Genomic DNA, 15,706 nt, shown 5'->3' with positions numbered 1-15,706 from the left:
CACTCGCGCGTTTTGTTATAGTTCCTCTAAGTCAGAAACGTCATGCTTGAGCGACTCGATTGCGCTTCCTGGGTATTGTGTCGTAACAAGGAACTGGAAGTCTCCTACATGGTCTTGCCCCCCCCTCTCCCTCAAAACAGGTCACTCTGTGGAGGGCTGTTTTATACAGGGTGAAAAGGGTGCTGTTTTATATGATCCTTGTGCTATTTTGACCAAAGTATGTTACAGACATTTCATTAAGACCCCAAGGAACCATATCAACTTGTGGTAAAATGGGCATGCTATGTCCCCTTTAAATATCATTTCATATTTCATCCATGTATTTACTGCGATTTTCTGCAAAACATGTTCACTGTGACATTGCTGGACCATAGTTGCTAGTTGCTGGTGATTAAAGATCTTTTCTATACACACAAATCGTTTACTAGCTCTGCTCTGCATCCTGTCGCTGATTCTAGTTCCTCATTTAGAACTGTTTCTCTTTTTCAGAAGAGGGGACTTCCACATCCACCGATTTAGCAGTGTTCGGAAATAATGTTCCAGGACACACATTGTTGACCCAACCGTGTGTACGGCCTTGTATGTGTGTGTTTTGTGCATATAAGGTTACAACTGAGGCTTGGTATTTCCCCATACTACAGCAAAGTTTGATCAACACAAGTTATATAACTAGTCATAGAACACTGGTCATGTAGAGGTCAAGCCACACACAATAACAATGACCAAAAAACAAGACAACAATACTTTGAACTCAATTGACCTCATCCGTTTAACCTCATTAAAGGGACAGTTCACAGAAAAATGAAAATTCCCTCATTAATTACTCACCACTATGCCGATCGAGGGGTGGGTGAAGTGTTTGAGTCGACAAAACACTTCAGTGGTAAACAGCGTTTAGCCCAGACGATTTCCACTTCAGACGTATTTAAACATCACAAAAAACATAACATGCCTCCATACTGCTCGTGTGGTCTCATCCAAGGGTCGGCAAGCTACGACATTCATAATCGACTCGAAAACAAGGTAATTTACACTGTGATTTAAGCCTAAATGTCGGCTCCTCGAGGTTTCAGAGCTAGCGTACGCAGCCACGCGATGCAATATTTTTTATTGTCTTTGAGTTTGAATAGTAAGCTCTTGAGAGGGTTACACACTCAGAGTGGAATCTCGATCGTTAAAGAAGAAGGTTTTTATACATTGTGGTAAACAGGAAACATAACAGAAAGCAGACAGGAAACGTCTGGCTTTGTTGCTACAGAAAGAGGAACCAACCCCAGCACCCAGTTGCACAGATAAGGGTCAACAGGATGGCATGAAATCTGAGGTTGCATCAGCCACAGTCAGCAACAGTCATAAGACAGTAGTAAGACATTGATCAGTGGAGTTTTCCATTACACCTGAACAAGAGCGATGAAATACAAAGTATTAAGGCACATTGCCGGTGAAAGCTGGATTTGATTAGCAGGGAAAAACTACCAAGTGCAGGCTACAGTGCAACCGATACATCCCACATGTTCCCATCAGCCCTTTTGTCAAAGCTACGTCCCCCAAAAATATGAATGCACACTGACAACGTGTTAGAAGCCGACTTTTAATATGGGCTTTCTGCAGAAAGGATCAACACAGAGAGTCACAGGGATCTCAGAGTGAAGATGGAGGGATCTTATATAGGAGAATCAAGGCTCTTTGTCTGAGCCAGTTCAGACTGGTTGAACAGATTTAGATATAACAGTGAACAGATTTAGATATGGTTCCTTTGGAGATAGTAATAAAACCGTCATAAAGGTTTCAGGTCATAAAAGTTCAGATCATAAACAGTTCAGGTCATAAAAGTATTTAGACAGGTCTGCAAAAACTTACTTTTCAACTACAAAATAGGTTTCAACCACACTTAGTTATTTTTCCACTACAGGCTCTTATAATGGAAGATCTTTTGTATTCTTCTAAACCCTATCTGGGACACATTCCTTTGACAGTGTGAATGCAAATGTTGCCCAGGAGACATTTGCATTCACACTGTCAAAGGAAAAGCCCTCTCAATCTCAACCCAGACCTCCAGTGATCTGAGAGATGAAAGCGAACAATATCGACTCTCTCTGTTCTTGTTTTACCACCACATGATATCTTGCGTTGTATTTGTTCTTCCTCAGACATCGTCTTGCTTTGAGCTCATACACTGCCTGGGTCACTAATGCACCACAGCATGAGGAAGGTGTGATGGAAATCTAAAAATACAAGAGGCTGGATTACCAAATTGTCATTGTGTATTTTATTAAGAGCTTTCTGCAGAAAGGATCAACACAGAGTCACAAGGATCTCAGAATGTCGATAAAGAACAGTCAAATGCAAACATCCTGTATAAGAGAACTAAGGCTGTTGCCTGAGCCAGTTCAGACTGGTTCTGCATAGGCGCAGTCTTAAAACAGGGTCTGAAAATTAGACGGTTAATAAGTCATCTAAAGGTAAGTCATCTAAAGAGGTTCAGACCACAGAGTTAAAAATTTACTTTTCCACTACAAAATGTACTTTCTTCCACAAAGGCAAGAGCGAGAAGTGAGGTTCCAGCAAGCTGTTAGTGCCTTTCTCCATATGCAAGGACGGAACAGGATGAGATGGCCTGAACGGCTCAAGAACATGTGTAACTTGCGATCCAGGTTATATGTGACTCACCAGCAAATAGAAAACACAGTCATTTGTGCATCTCATGTGTTTGACTGTGCTGTGAGTCCATCTGCAGATGCTCAGCTACACTTACAGAAAGAAATGTATGCCCACTATAAAGTAACCTGAGATAAAAAACAGTTTTATATTAACCAAATGGACTGTTTAGGTTCTTGGCATATATTGTGCTTTCAGCTTCCTCTGTTGTATATCTAATATCAATCAATCAATCAATTAAATCTGTGTTCACTAATCACAATTTCTCTCATAGGTCTCAAAGATACTTGTGTGGTTGTATGAATATGTTCATGTATACTTATTTCTTAAGGTCACAGTGAATTTGTTTACACAAGCGGTCCTCACTCCATGTGCAGCGACAGGATGAATAGATGTTCCAGGAATGTTTTAGGAATGTGCAATTGGTCCCCAAGAGAAGATCCATTGGCAGGAGGAGAGAGGAGAAGTGTCAGGTTCAAGTTGAGCCAGAATTGAAGAGAACGTTTGGTTATTGTCCAAGGTTGAGGATGATTTCGAGGTCCTCTGACTTCTTGAAAAAGGGAAAACATTTGGTCCATCCAATCCTGAGAGGCCGACAGGAATTTCATCCTCGGATCAAAGAGCTGCAAAATGATCCTGATTGCTTCCAAGTCCATCTCAGGATGTCAGATCCAGTTCGATACGCTACCAGCACTGATACTGAACATTAAAAAGAAGAAGAAAACAAATCTCTCGGAGCCTTTGACAAATGCGAAAAACGCAGCAAATCAAACCTTCTCCAAAATCTTAAAAGACAAAAGTTTATATGTCAGTGTGTAAACATGCTTGATGCAACATGAGGTCGTATTTACTCTTAAACGTGCAACAATTTTTGGATGAAAAATACAGAGTTAGTGTGCAAAGACTTCAAGTGTGCATGTAACAGTTTGAGCCTTGAGTTGTGTAGTTGTGCGCATCTGTGTTTCTAGCCCCCTTGTGAATTTTCTGTTTGTACTCAGTAGAGCACACACCTCCAACCAGGCCCAACAGTCCCTTTAAATTCAATCAAGTTGCACCAAAATGCACACACTCATAGATATCAGTCCTCCAAGAAAGACTGACATTCTACATCAAGATCTCTACATTTTGTTCTTGAGAGATTCAAAAAAATGTTGCAATGTTAAAAATAGCAAATCCTGATCCGTCCCCTAAATTGAAACTGCTGAAACCTCATCATGTAGTTATTTGTGAAATACTGCTAACATGGTGTTTGGGTTAAAGTTTTCAGCATTTAGCTCTTTGTGTTTGCTTTCGCTTGCTACAGCTGTGACAGAATCAGACATGTGCGTTTTGATTAACTTCCCAAAATCCCAGGAAGGTTTACTGTTATCGTGCAAAGATAAAAGCAGCGGGTGTGTCTTCCATAGTGTCAGGAGGTGAAATTATAGAAACCGAGAAAGAGCAAAAATATTATTAGGACAAACATGATGAGCCAAAGAAATGAAGAAATGGATGATCGTCTTTCATCAATCAATATTTGCTTTCTCTGTCCTTTTTTAAAAAACATTTCACCACCCTGTGCAATTTTTCGTTGTATTGCACAGGGTGCAATACAATGTTGTTCCTCTTGCTTTGAGCTCACTGCCTGAGTCATCAATGCACCACAGCATGAGGAAGGCAAGAGCGAGGAGTGAGGTCCCGAGAAGGTCTCCCAGGGCTGTGAGGTAGGGTATCGAGTAACTGTCGGGGTCTTTACGCCTCCGCCACAACCAGTGGACCATACAGTCGGCTGTACACAGCAGAGAGAAGACCTACGAGACAAGGAGTATGAGATGTATTGTAGAACAGTCGGCGGAGGGAAACTGAACCCTGCGACTGACTCACCTGAATCAGGGAAGCAGACAAGAAGGCGACAGTCAGGACAGCACCGGGTAACCTGGGGTCTCCTTTCATTAGGTTGATGGTGTATAAGAAGATGAACTGACCAGGGATGACCAAGAGAAGCAGGATCCGGGCAGAGCGATGGTTTGCTCCTGCCACAACAAAGCTGAACATCAGAATTCACAATGCTAAAATGAAAACTCAAAATTTGAAAGGCAACTTACTTCTTGACTCATTTCGCCCTTTTATTAGTCTCATGCTCTTGTGTTTGATTGTTTTGTGTGCTACTGGATGCCTAAATCTCTCTCTGGTCTGGATCAATAAAGTATCTATCTATCTATCTATCTATCTATCTATCTATCTATCTATCTATCTATCTATATGTCTTTTGTGTTGGCTATTTCAGTGAATCAAGCACAAAGTCCAACACTGTTCTTATAACCCATAGCTCCCTCCCATTGGGTATGTGAAGGTATGTATTACCCTCCTGATGTCTGAGGTCCATGAAATTTAAAAGAATTGAAAAGTTATAACAAAAAAATGTAGTAGCACTTAAATGGCACTTACTTATAGCACTTTGTAGTTTGGCTTTTTTGAAGAAAATTGTACTTTCTTGATTCTTGTTGTTCTGGGTTTGTACTTAATGCACTTATTGTAAGTCGCTTTGGATAATAGCGTCAGCTAAATGAAATGTTATGTAATGTCTTATCAGGGTGGGAGCTATCCTGCCTTCATGTCTCTGTGGAAGACCCCCAGAGTGAGACCCCAGATAGCCAAGAAGTTTTTTTTTTTTTCATTTTTACAGTATGTGTGTATAGTGAAGGGGCAATTCAACAGCTTTAAAGAAATTGACCATTTATCACCTGATCCAAAGAAGGTGCGAAATGGGTTGTAGCAGCCCCTTCGCTCCTCTGGAAGATCTCCAGCTGGGAAGTTCAAATGCAGATAAGTAGACAACCGACTCGACTGTATGGAGACGAGGTTCCCTCCAATACCTGAGAAGAAAAGAAATGTCGGGGGCAGGGGTCACCAGCGATAGGACGTGATATAACCTACTGTTTGACAACAAAGAAGGCCGCATTCTTAAGATCGTAATATATTTAAATGTGACGACCTCCTTTGAAATCAGACGCGTTGTATGCAAGGCTCAATCTCACCTCTGGTCTAACCCACACAGAAAGCCAAACCCTGTGGAGGAACTCAACAACTGCATCGTTCACACATGATGAATGCAGTTGTTCAGAGATTCTCTTCTCATGCAGACGCCTTCACAAACAGCAGACCTCACAGCTGTAAGGACTGACATCAAATGCTACAATGACCCTGGTGAGGAATCACAAAAAACAACATGTACCATCCATCCATCCATCCATCCATCCACCCATCCATCCATCCATCCATTCATCCACCACTGATCCTTTGAGAGGATGAGATTACACAGTGTAAATTCAGAGGCGGATTATCATGATCAAATGATTTTAAACCTGTATCATTACACACACACACACACACACACACACACACACACAAAGCAGCCCATTTAATACACATTTTCAGAAGACAACTCACCATTTATGACTGGAGCATAAATTATAAGTCCTGCCATGTTTTGATTTGACATTGACATGTCCAGAATAAGTCCTCCAATACTAAAAGACAAAAACAGAAAGTTTACAGAAGCTCTTTATGATCAGTACATTATTGGCACTTTAAAAACATCAACACCACGATATTCAGGTTTTTGTCTCTGTTTATAAACACTGATAACTGTTTCATGACAGAACCTCAATCTTTTCAATCAATCAATCAATCAATCAATCATCAAAAGAGAGTGTTGTGATGATTTTAAGTTCATTTAAGTTATAGTTAAAGGTTGCACACACACAAGACAGATTAAAGCTGCAGGGGTTATTAAAGGAAGACGGTGATATTGTGTAGTAATTGGATAATCTGCGCGTGATAAAAAATAGCAAAGTAATAAAATAACAATAATGATTAAAACTTTAAATTTATCTATTTCAAATTAATAAATAGACCAAGCTACGGAAATTTTAATAAATAATTAGATATAACAACTGTTGGTAATCAGGATGATTAAAGCCAGAGCACCAATAGCTGGCAACATGTCCATTAAGACTGAGGTTTAAACCTCTTAACAAGCGGAAATGTGGACATGACAACAGAAACAAGGATAAACACTGGGTGTTGTCTTCAGGATGGACAACTACTGAGAAGAGTCTCCCACTGACGCTGAAGTCTGCAGTTTTTAGGAAAGTTTTTAGGAATGTGCAAATGGTTCCCAAGAGAAGGTTCATTGGCAGGAGAGGATATGAAAGCTTTTAACTTGCAGGTCAAAGTTGAGTGGTTGGCATGCACAGTGCAAGTCCTATGTGCAGAGCACGGCCTGTGATTGTCCAAGGTTGAGTTGTGATGTTTTGTTTTGTTTTTGTTTTTGGAAGAATAGAATTATATGCAACTATTTAATTTGCTTTGTCATCTTACTTTCATATAGTGGGTTTGTCTCAGGACCTTACGTATTTATCATATGACAGACGGTTACGTCTTTGCTCATTTGAATAGAAAACAAAGCTAGACAGACCAAAAACAAAAACTAAAGGAGGAAAATCTCCAAAGCAACACAGACAAGAAATTGTCTGACCAAAGAAGGATGAAATGCATTCATTTGCAATCAACTTCGTATATTGAGCTTTCTTATATCATTATCATATATATCATATAAGTATCCGAAAGTGTGTTTTCATTTATTCTTATTCTTGTGTTAAGATAATATTAGAATGTGTTTTGTTTGAGAATCCTGGAATTGATGAAGGTTTCCATCCTTAAGTGAAGACACCAGTGGTATTATGCTCATAACAAGTATGTGTTAAGATGACAGAACTAAACACAACCAATCATTTCATTCAGATTACCAGGGTGAATGGGATGTATTCTCCTCTGCTGGCTATGGGAGAGGAGTCAGTTGCGTTTTTTAGGGGGGTATAAAACAGGTAAAACCGACCGGGAGAAATGCAGCAGAGATGCAACAGAAATATGTGGAAGAGCGATGATGCACAATGTAATGGAAATCTGCATCATCTAACAGCTCGACCGGAATATGCTGCGTGGGTACAATTACAGGAAAGCTTGTGTAAGGGTAATACCGAGGAAATGCCAATGAACTGTTTGATAAGATAAGAATCGGCCCACATTTATAATCTGTACACTTAAATATTTACCATGCAGCAGGTTACAGGACGCGCGTTCACGGGGTCGACAGTGATTTTGACCAGCTACGTGTTCAGCACTTTTTATGTATAAAAGCTTGTCAGAAGAGACAGTTCAGATCAGATTCTTGATGCCTGCAGTGGCTTTGAGAACTCTGTCTCTATTTGGCCAAATAGTAACACTGTGACTTGGTTTGTGTTCAATATACTCTTTGTAATTTTGCATCGATCAGCATAAAATGCCTTGAAACTCGCTTGAGCTATGTTTCAATAATTCATTGTAATAGTTTAATTCCTCACCAAGGAATTAGAAAAGAAATTCCCACCACACACAACTTTTCCTGCTGCTGTAGGAAGATTTCCGGCTAGATCAGCAAATATCACCATATAAAAGAGACCTTTCTTCAGACTTGGTCCAGACCACCTCTGGTTTATATGTTATTTGTTTTTTTTTGTTAAGTCTGCCATTGGACTTTTTCTTGTTTTCTTTTAAAGTCATATTTTTACTTTTTTAATCAATTCAGCCTTTTTTTTCAAGCCTTAACTTAGACCCTGATGTCAGTTTAAATGTCAGTTTACTATACACATGTGTAGTGTAGCCCTGTATGTGGATATGTGGATGACAGTGATTGGAGGGATATGATGTTTGTTATCATAAACCTTAAGGCTAACCCTAACCCTAACTCACAATTTAATGTATTTCTAAACGTATTCCTTATAAATAATGTGAATAAATGTCCAAGCTGGGGAAAGAGTCAGGTAGAAGGCTGAGGCAAGTACCTGCTGATGGCCATTGCAGTAATGATCGGTTCCCAGCCTGTGCGCAGCAGGATGTGACTGGCTGGGTGTTTGGAGGAGATCACCACCCACAGAGGGATCAGGCACAAAATCAACAGATCCACCAGGTACAGCACGTAGGGCTGCAGCTCTGTCCAGAGAAACAGTCTTTATTTAGACTTTCATTTTCACACTAATCCATGATGGCTCTGTGATGTTTGTGAAACAAGTGCAACAGGTGTCATCTGCTGGCCAAAAGTGGAAACTGCTTGGGATCATGCTCAGAGAAAGACCAAGTGTTTAAAAATGTTTTCTGATCCTGAGTGTGTGTTACAGAATCAAACTGTCCTTGCTGATCCTCTTCGTTTTCATACTTTACTCAGGTTTTCAATTAGTTTAACTATTTAACAATAATTAGTTTCTGTGCAATCTCAATGTCTTATATGTGCAGTACTGTTACACGTTATACATTCTTTCTTTTATATTCCCTTGTGTTTATATTGTATCTTTACTTATTACCTTAAACAAGGAGGTTATGTTTTCACCCCTGTCTGTCTATTTGTTGGTTTGTCTGTTTGTAAACCAGAGGATGTAAAACTACTGGACGGACCACGTTACTTAGTGAAGGATGCGGTATGGGTCAGAGAAGAAAATCATTTCATTTTGGTACGGATCAGGATCAGGATGAGGATCAGGGATGGAGCCACAAGTATTTTTTCAGTCGATTTGAATGGTGTATAGAGTAGTGATTGCCAATTTCTCACACCATTATAAATCTTTTGGAGCATTTAGAGGGCCTCTGTTTCAGTCCTTACTCAGTTTCAAAGGCTCTGTTTCCGGACTCCATTAGAATATACATTTCTTTATGCTGAATTTACGATGCTGTCTTGTGAAAGTGTGGTATATTTAGCTAACGTAAATCATTTTGACATGTGTGTAAAACATAATGACCCTCGTTTCCGGACTCTCAGATTATGTAATTATTCTTCCCGATGTTACTCGTTAGTTCTGTCCCTCGGGGAATGCTCTTTGACCTGTTCAATGGTTAGGGGGCCCTCGTTTCCATCTTTATGTACGAAGCATGTCTTGAATTAGAGGCCCCTATGTATGACGTCATTTTATCTCAAGTCTTGGGCGCACACACAGACTCCATCAGGAAGACGGCCAGACAGCGGCTCTTCTTCCTCCGCAGGCTGTGGAGGCTCAACATGGATGCCAGGATTCTCTGCAATTTCTACAGGTGCACCATAGAGAGCATCCTGACTGGCTGCATCACCGCCTGGTACGGCAGCTGCACCACCCTGAACCGTAAGGCTTTGCAGAGGGTGGTGAAGTCTGCCCAGCACATCACCAGGACGGAGCTACCATCCATGGAGGACCTCTACACCCAGCGGTGTAGGAAGAAGGCCAACCGGATCATTAAAGATCCCTATCACCCCAGCCATAAACTGTTCTGCCTGCTGCCGTCTGGGCGACGGTACCGCAGCATCCGGGCCCGCACCACCAGGCTCAGAGACAGTTTCATCCCTCAGGCCATAAGACTTTTAAACTCCTCCAATCTGTCATAACTCTGCACTGCTTAATGTTATCATTGTGCATATGACAATAAACTCTTGAATCTTGAATCTTGAACAACTTCCCTATATCTGCGAGACAGACTTCTGCATTGGCTGAGAACGTCTCCGGGTATATCTAGGTACCTGTCCTGACCTGTAACTTCTGTGTAATAAACCTTATTATACAAGCAAGAATGGTGTCCGCGGAGATTCCTTCATCATCATCTTCAACATCACTGCTGCTTAAATATACAACAAAAGCATAGAGTTGCAAAAAGAAATCTATATTGCCTGGTCTCGCCCTGTATGGTGGGCCTCTGTCATCCCTTATGCATCCCCCAGTATAAGATATAATCAGTGTTTAACATGCAAGGCAACTAACTACATTTTTCTATCAAAGGACATTCGTATGTGTCTGCTGTTAATGAGGCAATCGCCTCAGGCTGCTCGGGCTGCACTCGGAGCCTGAAGCCTCTTTGTGCTCTTTGTTAGGCAGCTGCCCCGGGCTGCACATGCTCCTCATGTACAGAGGCCCAGTTCAAAGGTTAACTGCCTGATGCTCCTCACACACTGATGCCCAGTGTAGGCACAGAAAGAGTGGCATTCTAGTTTTTTATTTATTATGTATCATTATTTTCATATGAGAAAAGCCCCTTTGTGAATTATATATATATATATATATATATATGTCTTATCTTATCTTGTCTTATCTTATCTTATCTTATCTTATCGTCATCTTCCTTTACCTGAGATAGAGTAGAACCACCGACTGCTGAAGGCCAGAAGGGCCAGAGTGATGAGATCCCCGAAGCTGGCGGCCATGGGTGTCGCCACGTTGTCAGGGTTGATCCCCAGTCGCATGGAGCCGAGGATCACTGCCACCATGATGATGCCTGGGCAGGGTTAAAGACAGGGGGAGGTTCTCCATGTATGACGTGACTCTGAAGTCAAAACACGGATAAACTTTACTTTTACCATTTACACAAATTTCAACAATGGAAATAAGACTGTGTCTCATGTCTTTATTCAAGTGTAACTCTAAAGTTTTACTTGTAAACAGAAAACAATGTGATTTGGAGACACAAACTGTTTAAACTCTCTTTTCCAGAGTAACTTCTGTCACAAGAGGATTCTTAATGTCGTAGAGGGAAAGAAAACTTGGACATTCAAAATGAGGATTTTACATCCACCAAGGCACAGACCATGCATGACGCCTGCTACTTTACTGACTTTACAAACTTTTTATTTCAAACTCTTACCCATATTTTGCATTTCTATTCATTGCAATTGTCTTGGTCTGTATAGTTTTATTTTCTCTACTGCAGCGAGTGTAACAAAACCTAATTTCCACCCAAGAGATCAATAACATATTTCTGATTCTGCTTCTGATTTTCACACTGACAGAAAGGTCAAGGACAGTTGAACAGTTTGTGTTGTTACCTTGCAGCATTGAAGCCATGAAGGCAGTGGAAACACTGGTTGAACACAAAAGCACAACGTGATTGAAGGTCATCTCCCCTTCCACCATCCAGCCCAGTAGAGTCGCCATCACAGAGGCCAGCAGACCCAGCACTGTGGCCTGCAGCTGTGAAGTAAGAAAATAGGAAAAAGATTTACTGGAGTGGAATTCAATTTTGCAGATAAATAGACAAGGATTCAAAGATGGTTGATTTGAATTAAGATATGTTACAAATAATGATATAAGACAAATGAAAAATAATAATGTACCTGCTTGAGTGCCAGGTTGCCAACGATAATCATCCACTTTTCTCTGGCAGATTCCATTTTCCCTGCATTTACCTGAAAACATCAGATTAAAATACAGTAGAGTATAAATACATCACACTATGTGTGTGTAGATCATCGATTGAGCTGTAAATTGGATTATGAGCTCAGTGTTGTGTCAAATGATGTTCCCAAGGGCAAAAATCGAATTGAACATCAATTGATAACTGATCATAATCATTTGTTTTATTAATGTATATTTTGTTTTAATATTTTTTTTTTCTTTGCAGATAAACTGTTTTAAACAACTTAACGAGTAAATGTAAAGCAAAAAGGGGAAACTACTACGGAAAGCGTATTGCATTAACGTTTTTTTAGTTTTTTTTTATGAAAACTGATCTCGGAATTTCCAAGATAATTATCTCAGAAAAACAGTGAATGCAATACGCTTCCGTACAAAAATAAAATTAAACTGGATTAAACTAAGCAGACGGGACAGTGTTGCTTCCACGAACACCAAAGAGCCAACAAATGAGAGCGTCATTCAGAATAACAGTAAAAAATTAAAAGAATTCCATGAAAACGAGTTTCTTATTTTTTATTTTTTTTAAACGAAAACTTATCTCGTAATTTCCCGAGATATTATCTCAGAAAAACTGAACTTTTTTTTCAAATTAATGCAATACGCCTCCGTAGAAAGGTGGTGACTATTTTCACTGACTCAAAACAAACCACAGTGTCAATGTTTCCTAGAACTGCGGAAGCGTATCGCATTCACTAGAAAACTAAATTAAAAAAGTCTCCGAAATGCCGAGTACGCTACGCCTCCGTGGAAACAGAAGCAAAAGGTGGTGACTATTTTCAGCTGCGGATGAATACACCCTTTAGCCCAACACTGACTCAAAACAAACCACAGTGTTGATGTTTAACCAGAAAAGAGCTTTAGTAGTTTTTATACAGTGGCGATCTGAAGCACAGAGGAAAAATCGATCTTTGGATAGTTTATGAAGGCTCTTTATGAAAATATTACATGGTTATATTATTTGCTTTTCCAGGAAAACATCATGCCAGGCTATCCGACTTGTTGGACTATTATTAGTAAATTGATTTGCTGCCGTGGACTTCACAGGCCTGTGAGGAGTTTCACACCCATGATGCAAAAGAGCAAAATCTAATCCTGAGAGTTGGTGTTTCTTTGTCAATCAGATTTAGTTTTCTTCAACTTTGTCCTTGTTTATATTTTACATTTTACTGCATAGGGAATTTTATTATGTTATCTGTTCTCTTACACTGAATGCAATATACTGCTCATGTGCTCATGTGCTCATGTGTGAGTGTGTGTGTGCTCACTCACAGCAGTGGAGAGTCTCGAGGCCAGAGTCATTTCTAGGTTCCCCTTCATGCCTAAGACAGCAGTGACCAAGATGAAGATTTCTTTGACGTCCTGGAACACGTCCCAGTCCTGCCAACACAACAGTTCAGAGATAAATGAGCTTCAGTTTACACCAACACCACAAACACACAATACCCACGCAGAAAAACTACACAGATTTCCTTCTTCTCTGTGTTTCTTCCGTACCTGTTTCCTCTCTAAGGAGAATGTTTTTGGTCATGTAGTTTCCTTGATTCAGCAACCAGGCACTGTAAACTAAATGATGACCTCACCGTTGACCTCGTCTTAATGATTTCTGTGTCCTCACCTTAACATGGTCCAGCAGCATCCCGGCCGCGACTGTCCCGAACCCGGCCAAAAGAAACGGCACCAGGATCTGCGACAACAAGGAGCGCGCCGACTCCGCAGGTGCACTCGTGACGACTGCATCCTTTTCTGTCGTGGATTCGCTGACCCTTGAACTTCCGTAGAGTCTAACGGGGAGCAGGTAGTCCATCTCAGTTAACTCCCGAGGCTTGTATTGCAGACTGGTGTCGACCGGTGGAATGTTCTCATTGGAGCTGTATGGTTGTGGACTTCCAGAGTGTTGGGATGAGGAGGGATTTGATCTGGACTGCTGACCGGGGCTTCTTATGGGTTGTTGATCGTCCTGGGACTCCGAGACAACCATGATGTGAAGTGAGGTTTTTGGCAGGATGTTAATCCCGCTGCTCCGGCTCCTGAGAAATCCTTTCACTGGTCAGACACAGTTTGCTAAAACAGGAGATAAGTTTTATTTTAAGGGTAAAGATAGAATAAACTAGAATGGCACGAAGTAGAGTTCAGACCTTCACAACAGTCCCCTTATGAAACAGCAATTCAATTCAGTTGATCCATATTTTAATTGGATAAATCCCCTAAAAATGCTTGATTTCTTTCATAAAGATCCATGAATTATTCTCAAAAAAGTATCTTGCAAAGTTAAAGAAATTGAAAAAGAGACCTGGATCCCCCTGATCTGTATCAGTGCCAAAATGTAATGGTCAGTGCATGGTTTCAGTGTCATCTGATGGTGGAAATTGCCATGATTATCATTCTTCATGCCTGCCTCAGCAACACTGAGGCCATGTTGTCTGACAGAGACAATGCACTTCATTCGAAAAAAATTCCTAAGAGATGATCAGGTACGAAAAAAGCTAAGGTCATCAAGTTTTGAGAGAGGAATTGTACAAAATGTAAAAAAAATTCTAACATAATCGGCAAAAACACTGGAACAAAATGTATTAAAGAAGCCTCATATGTTTAAAAAGCTTTAACTAGAGATGGAACTATAGCTTTAATGGAAATAACATTGCATAATGTTAAATATTGAGTCTGATGATGATCCAAGCAACAGCTGGATTATCATCAGACTCTGTGTGAGGCAACGACATACAAGGTAATTCAAGGTGTTTACTGTTGTCTGTGTGGAGTCCTGCAGTGATGTCTTTGAGTAAGTCGGCGCTGTTAGATGCTAGAAAAGTACGTCAAGGAAAATCCGGGAACATCAAACTGACGTCAAGTAGACACAGTCGAATGAGAGGATTTCCACCATCAGGCACAAACCTGAGAGTGTTAATTCGCGTATCAAATTAATTTGCAACACCCTCTGAGAGTGTCTCTCTCTTCCCAGCAACTTTGCAAACACAGATAAAGCACAGTAAAGTAAAGTTTAAAACAAATTTCCGTTTAATTTGATAGCAACACTTGGTCTTTGCTTAAGAGTCGAGAAAGTAAAGAGTGAACAAGTGCCTTACCCTTAATGTGAGACCATGGGAGGAGAAGAGGCATCTGTTCTTCTCACAGTCCACTGCTGATGACACGGACTCTTCCTTGCGGCCACTGTCGTCGTCTGATTGGTGTGCTGAGTCTTCACAGTGGAATTACCCAAACCTCCTTCACACACACACACACAACCACACACACACAACCACACACACACACACACATACACATAACTCACACTCTCACCTCATGTATCACATCCTGTGTATAACCTGTATATGACAGACAGCACTAAACACAAAGTTTAGTCCTGGCTTCTGACTTTATCATTGTGTGACTGTTTATTTGTTTATAGGAACAAGCACTTATGGCAGCACTGCCAAGCACAACAATTAAAGGGCGTAAAACTACATGAATTTACAATATATATCGCTAAATAGGGATGTAACAAGCTCTCTGGTTTGCAATCAGCTGGCACGTCAGATGCAGACACAAACCAAAGATGTGGGATGTAGGATACAAGTAGGGCTTGGTACCAAAGTGTCTCCTTGGACATTAGGCCTCAAGGATGAACTGGTTAGATTTTGATGGTCAAAGGTCGAGTTCGCTGTGACCTCACAATTTTTTTGTTATATCTCAGGAACATCTCCAAGGATTAATTTCCAATGGGGTACAAATTTTCACTTGGACTCAAAGATGATCTCATTAGAATATAGTGCTCAAAGGTCAAGGTCACTGTAGTAACCGTGCAAAACACATGTTCGCTCTTG

The 15,706-nt window shown here is 40.6% G+C and overlaps 1 protein-coding gene across 1 annotated transcript; it reads right to left on the bottom strand.

Annotated features, from left to right (window-relative positions):
* Nucleotides 1-1,572: 1,572 nt before the first annotated feature.
* slc41a2a (solute carrier family 41 member 2a) lies at nucleotides 1,573-15,106 on the bottom strand. The gene is made up of 11 exons (XM_035155988.2): nucleotides 14,969-15,106; nucleotides 13,501-13,946; nucleotides 13,155-13,262; nucleotides 11,804-11,875; nucleotides 11,516-11,660; nucleotides 10,822-10,968; nucleotides 8,523-8,670; nucleotides 6,088-6,167; nucleotides 5,382-5,513; nucleotides 4,522-4,670; nucleotides 1,573-4,448 (listed from the first exon to the last, which is right to left on the bottom strand). Exons 2-11 carry the CDS (start codon nucleotides 13,861-13,863, stop codon nucleotides 4,206-4,208), a joined length of 1,587 nt encoding a protein of 528 aa, XP_035011879.1. The 5' UTR covers nucleotides 13,864-13,946; nucleotides 14,969-15,106; the 3' UTR covers nucleotides 1,573-4,205.
* Between the last annotated feature and the right edge of the window lie 600 nt (nucleotides 15,107-15,706).

This window comes from Hippoglossus stenolepis, chromosome 5, assembly GCF_022539355.2.
Source record: "Hippoglossus stenolepis isolate QCI-W04-F060 chromosome 5, HSTE1.2, whole genome shotgun sequence".
NCBI classification, from domain to species: domain Eukaryota; kingdom Metazoa; phylum Chordata; class Actinopteri; order Pleuronectiformes; family Pleuronectidae; genus Hippoglossus; species Hippoglossus stenolepis.
Note: the sequence above shows the minus strand (reverse complement) of the source record. Positions and strands in the feature narration are given on the sequence as shown.

Excerpts from the sequence above, each read along its gene's own strand:
- slc41a2a (XM_035155988.2), bottom strand. The coding sequence starts at position 13,863 with ATGGTTGTCTCGGAGTCCCAGGACGATCAACAACCCATAAGAAGCCCC. Across the intron at positions 10,969-11,515 it reads CATGGCTTCAATGCTGCAAG|GCATCATCATGGTGGCAGTG; the intron begins GTAACAACACAA and ends AACCCTGCCCAG. Across the intron at positions 4,671-5,381 it reads TCGCACCTTCTTTGGATCAG|GAGCAAACCATCGCTCTGCC; the intron begins GTGATAAATGGT and ends TTGTTGTGGCAG.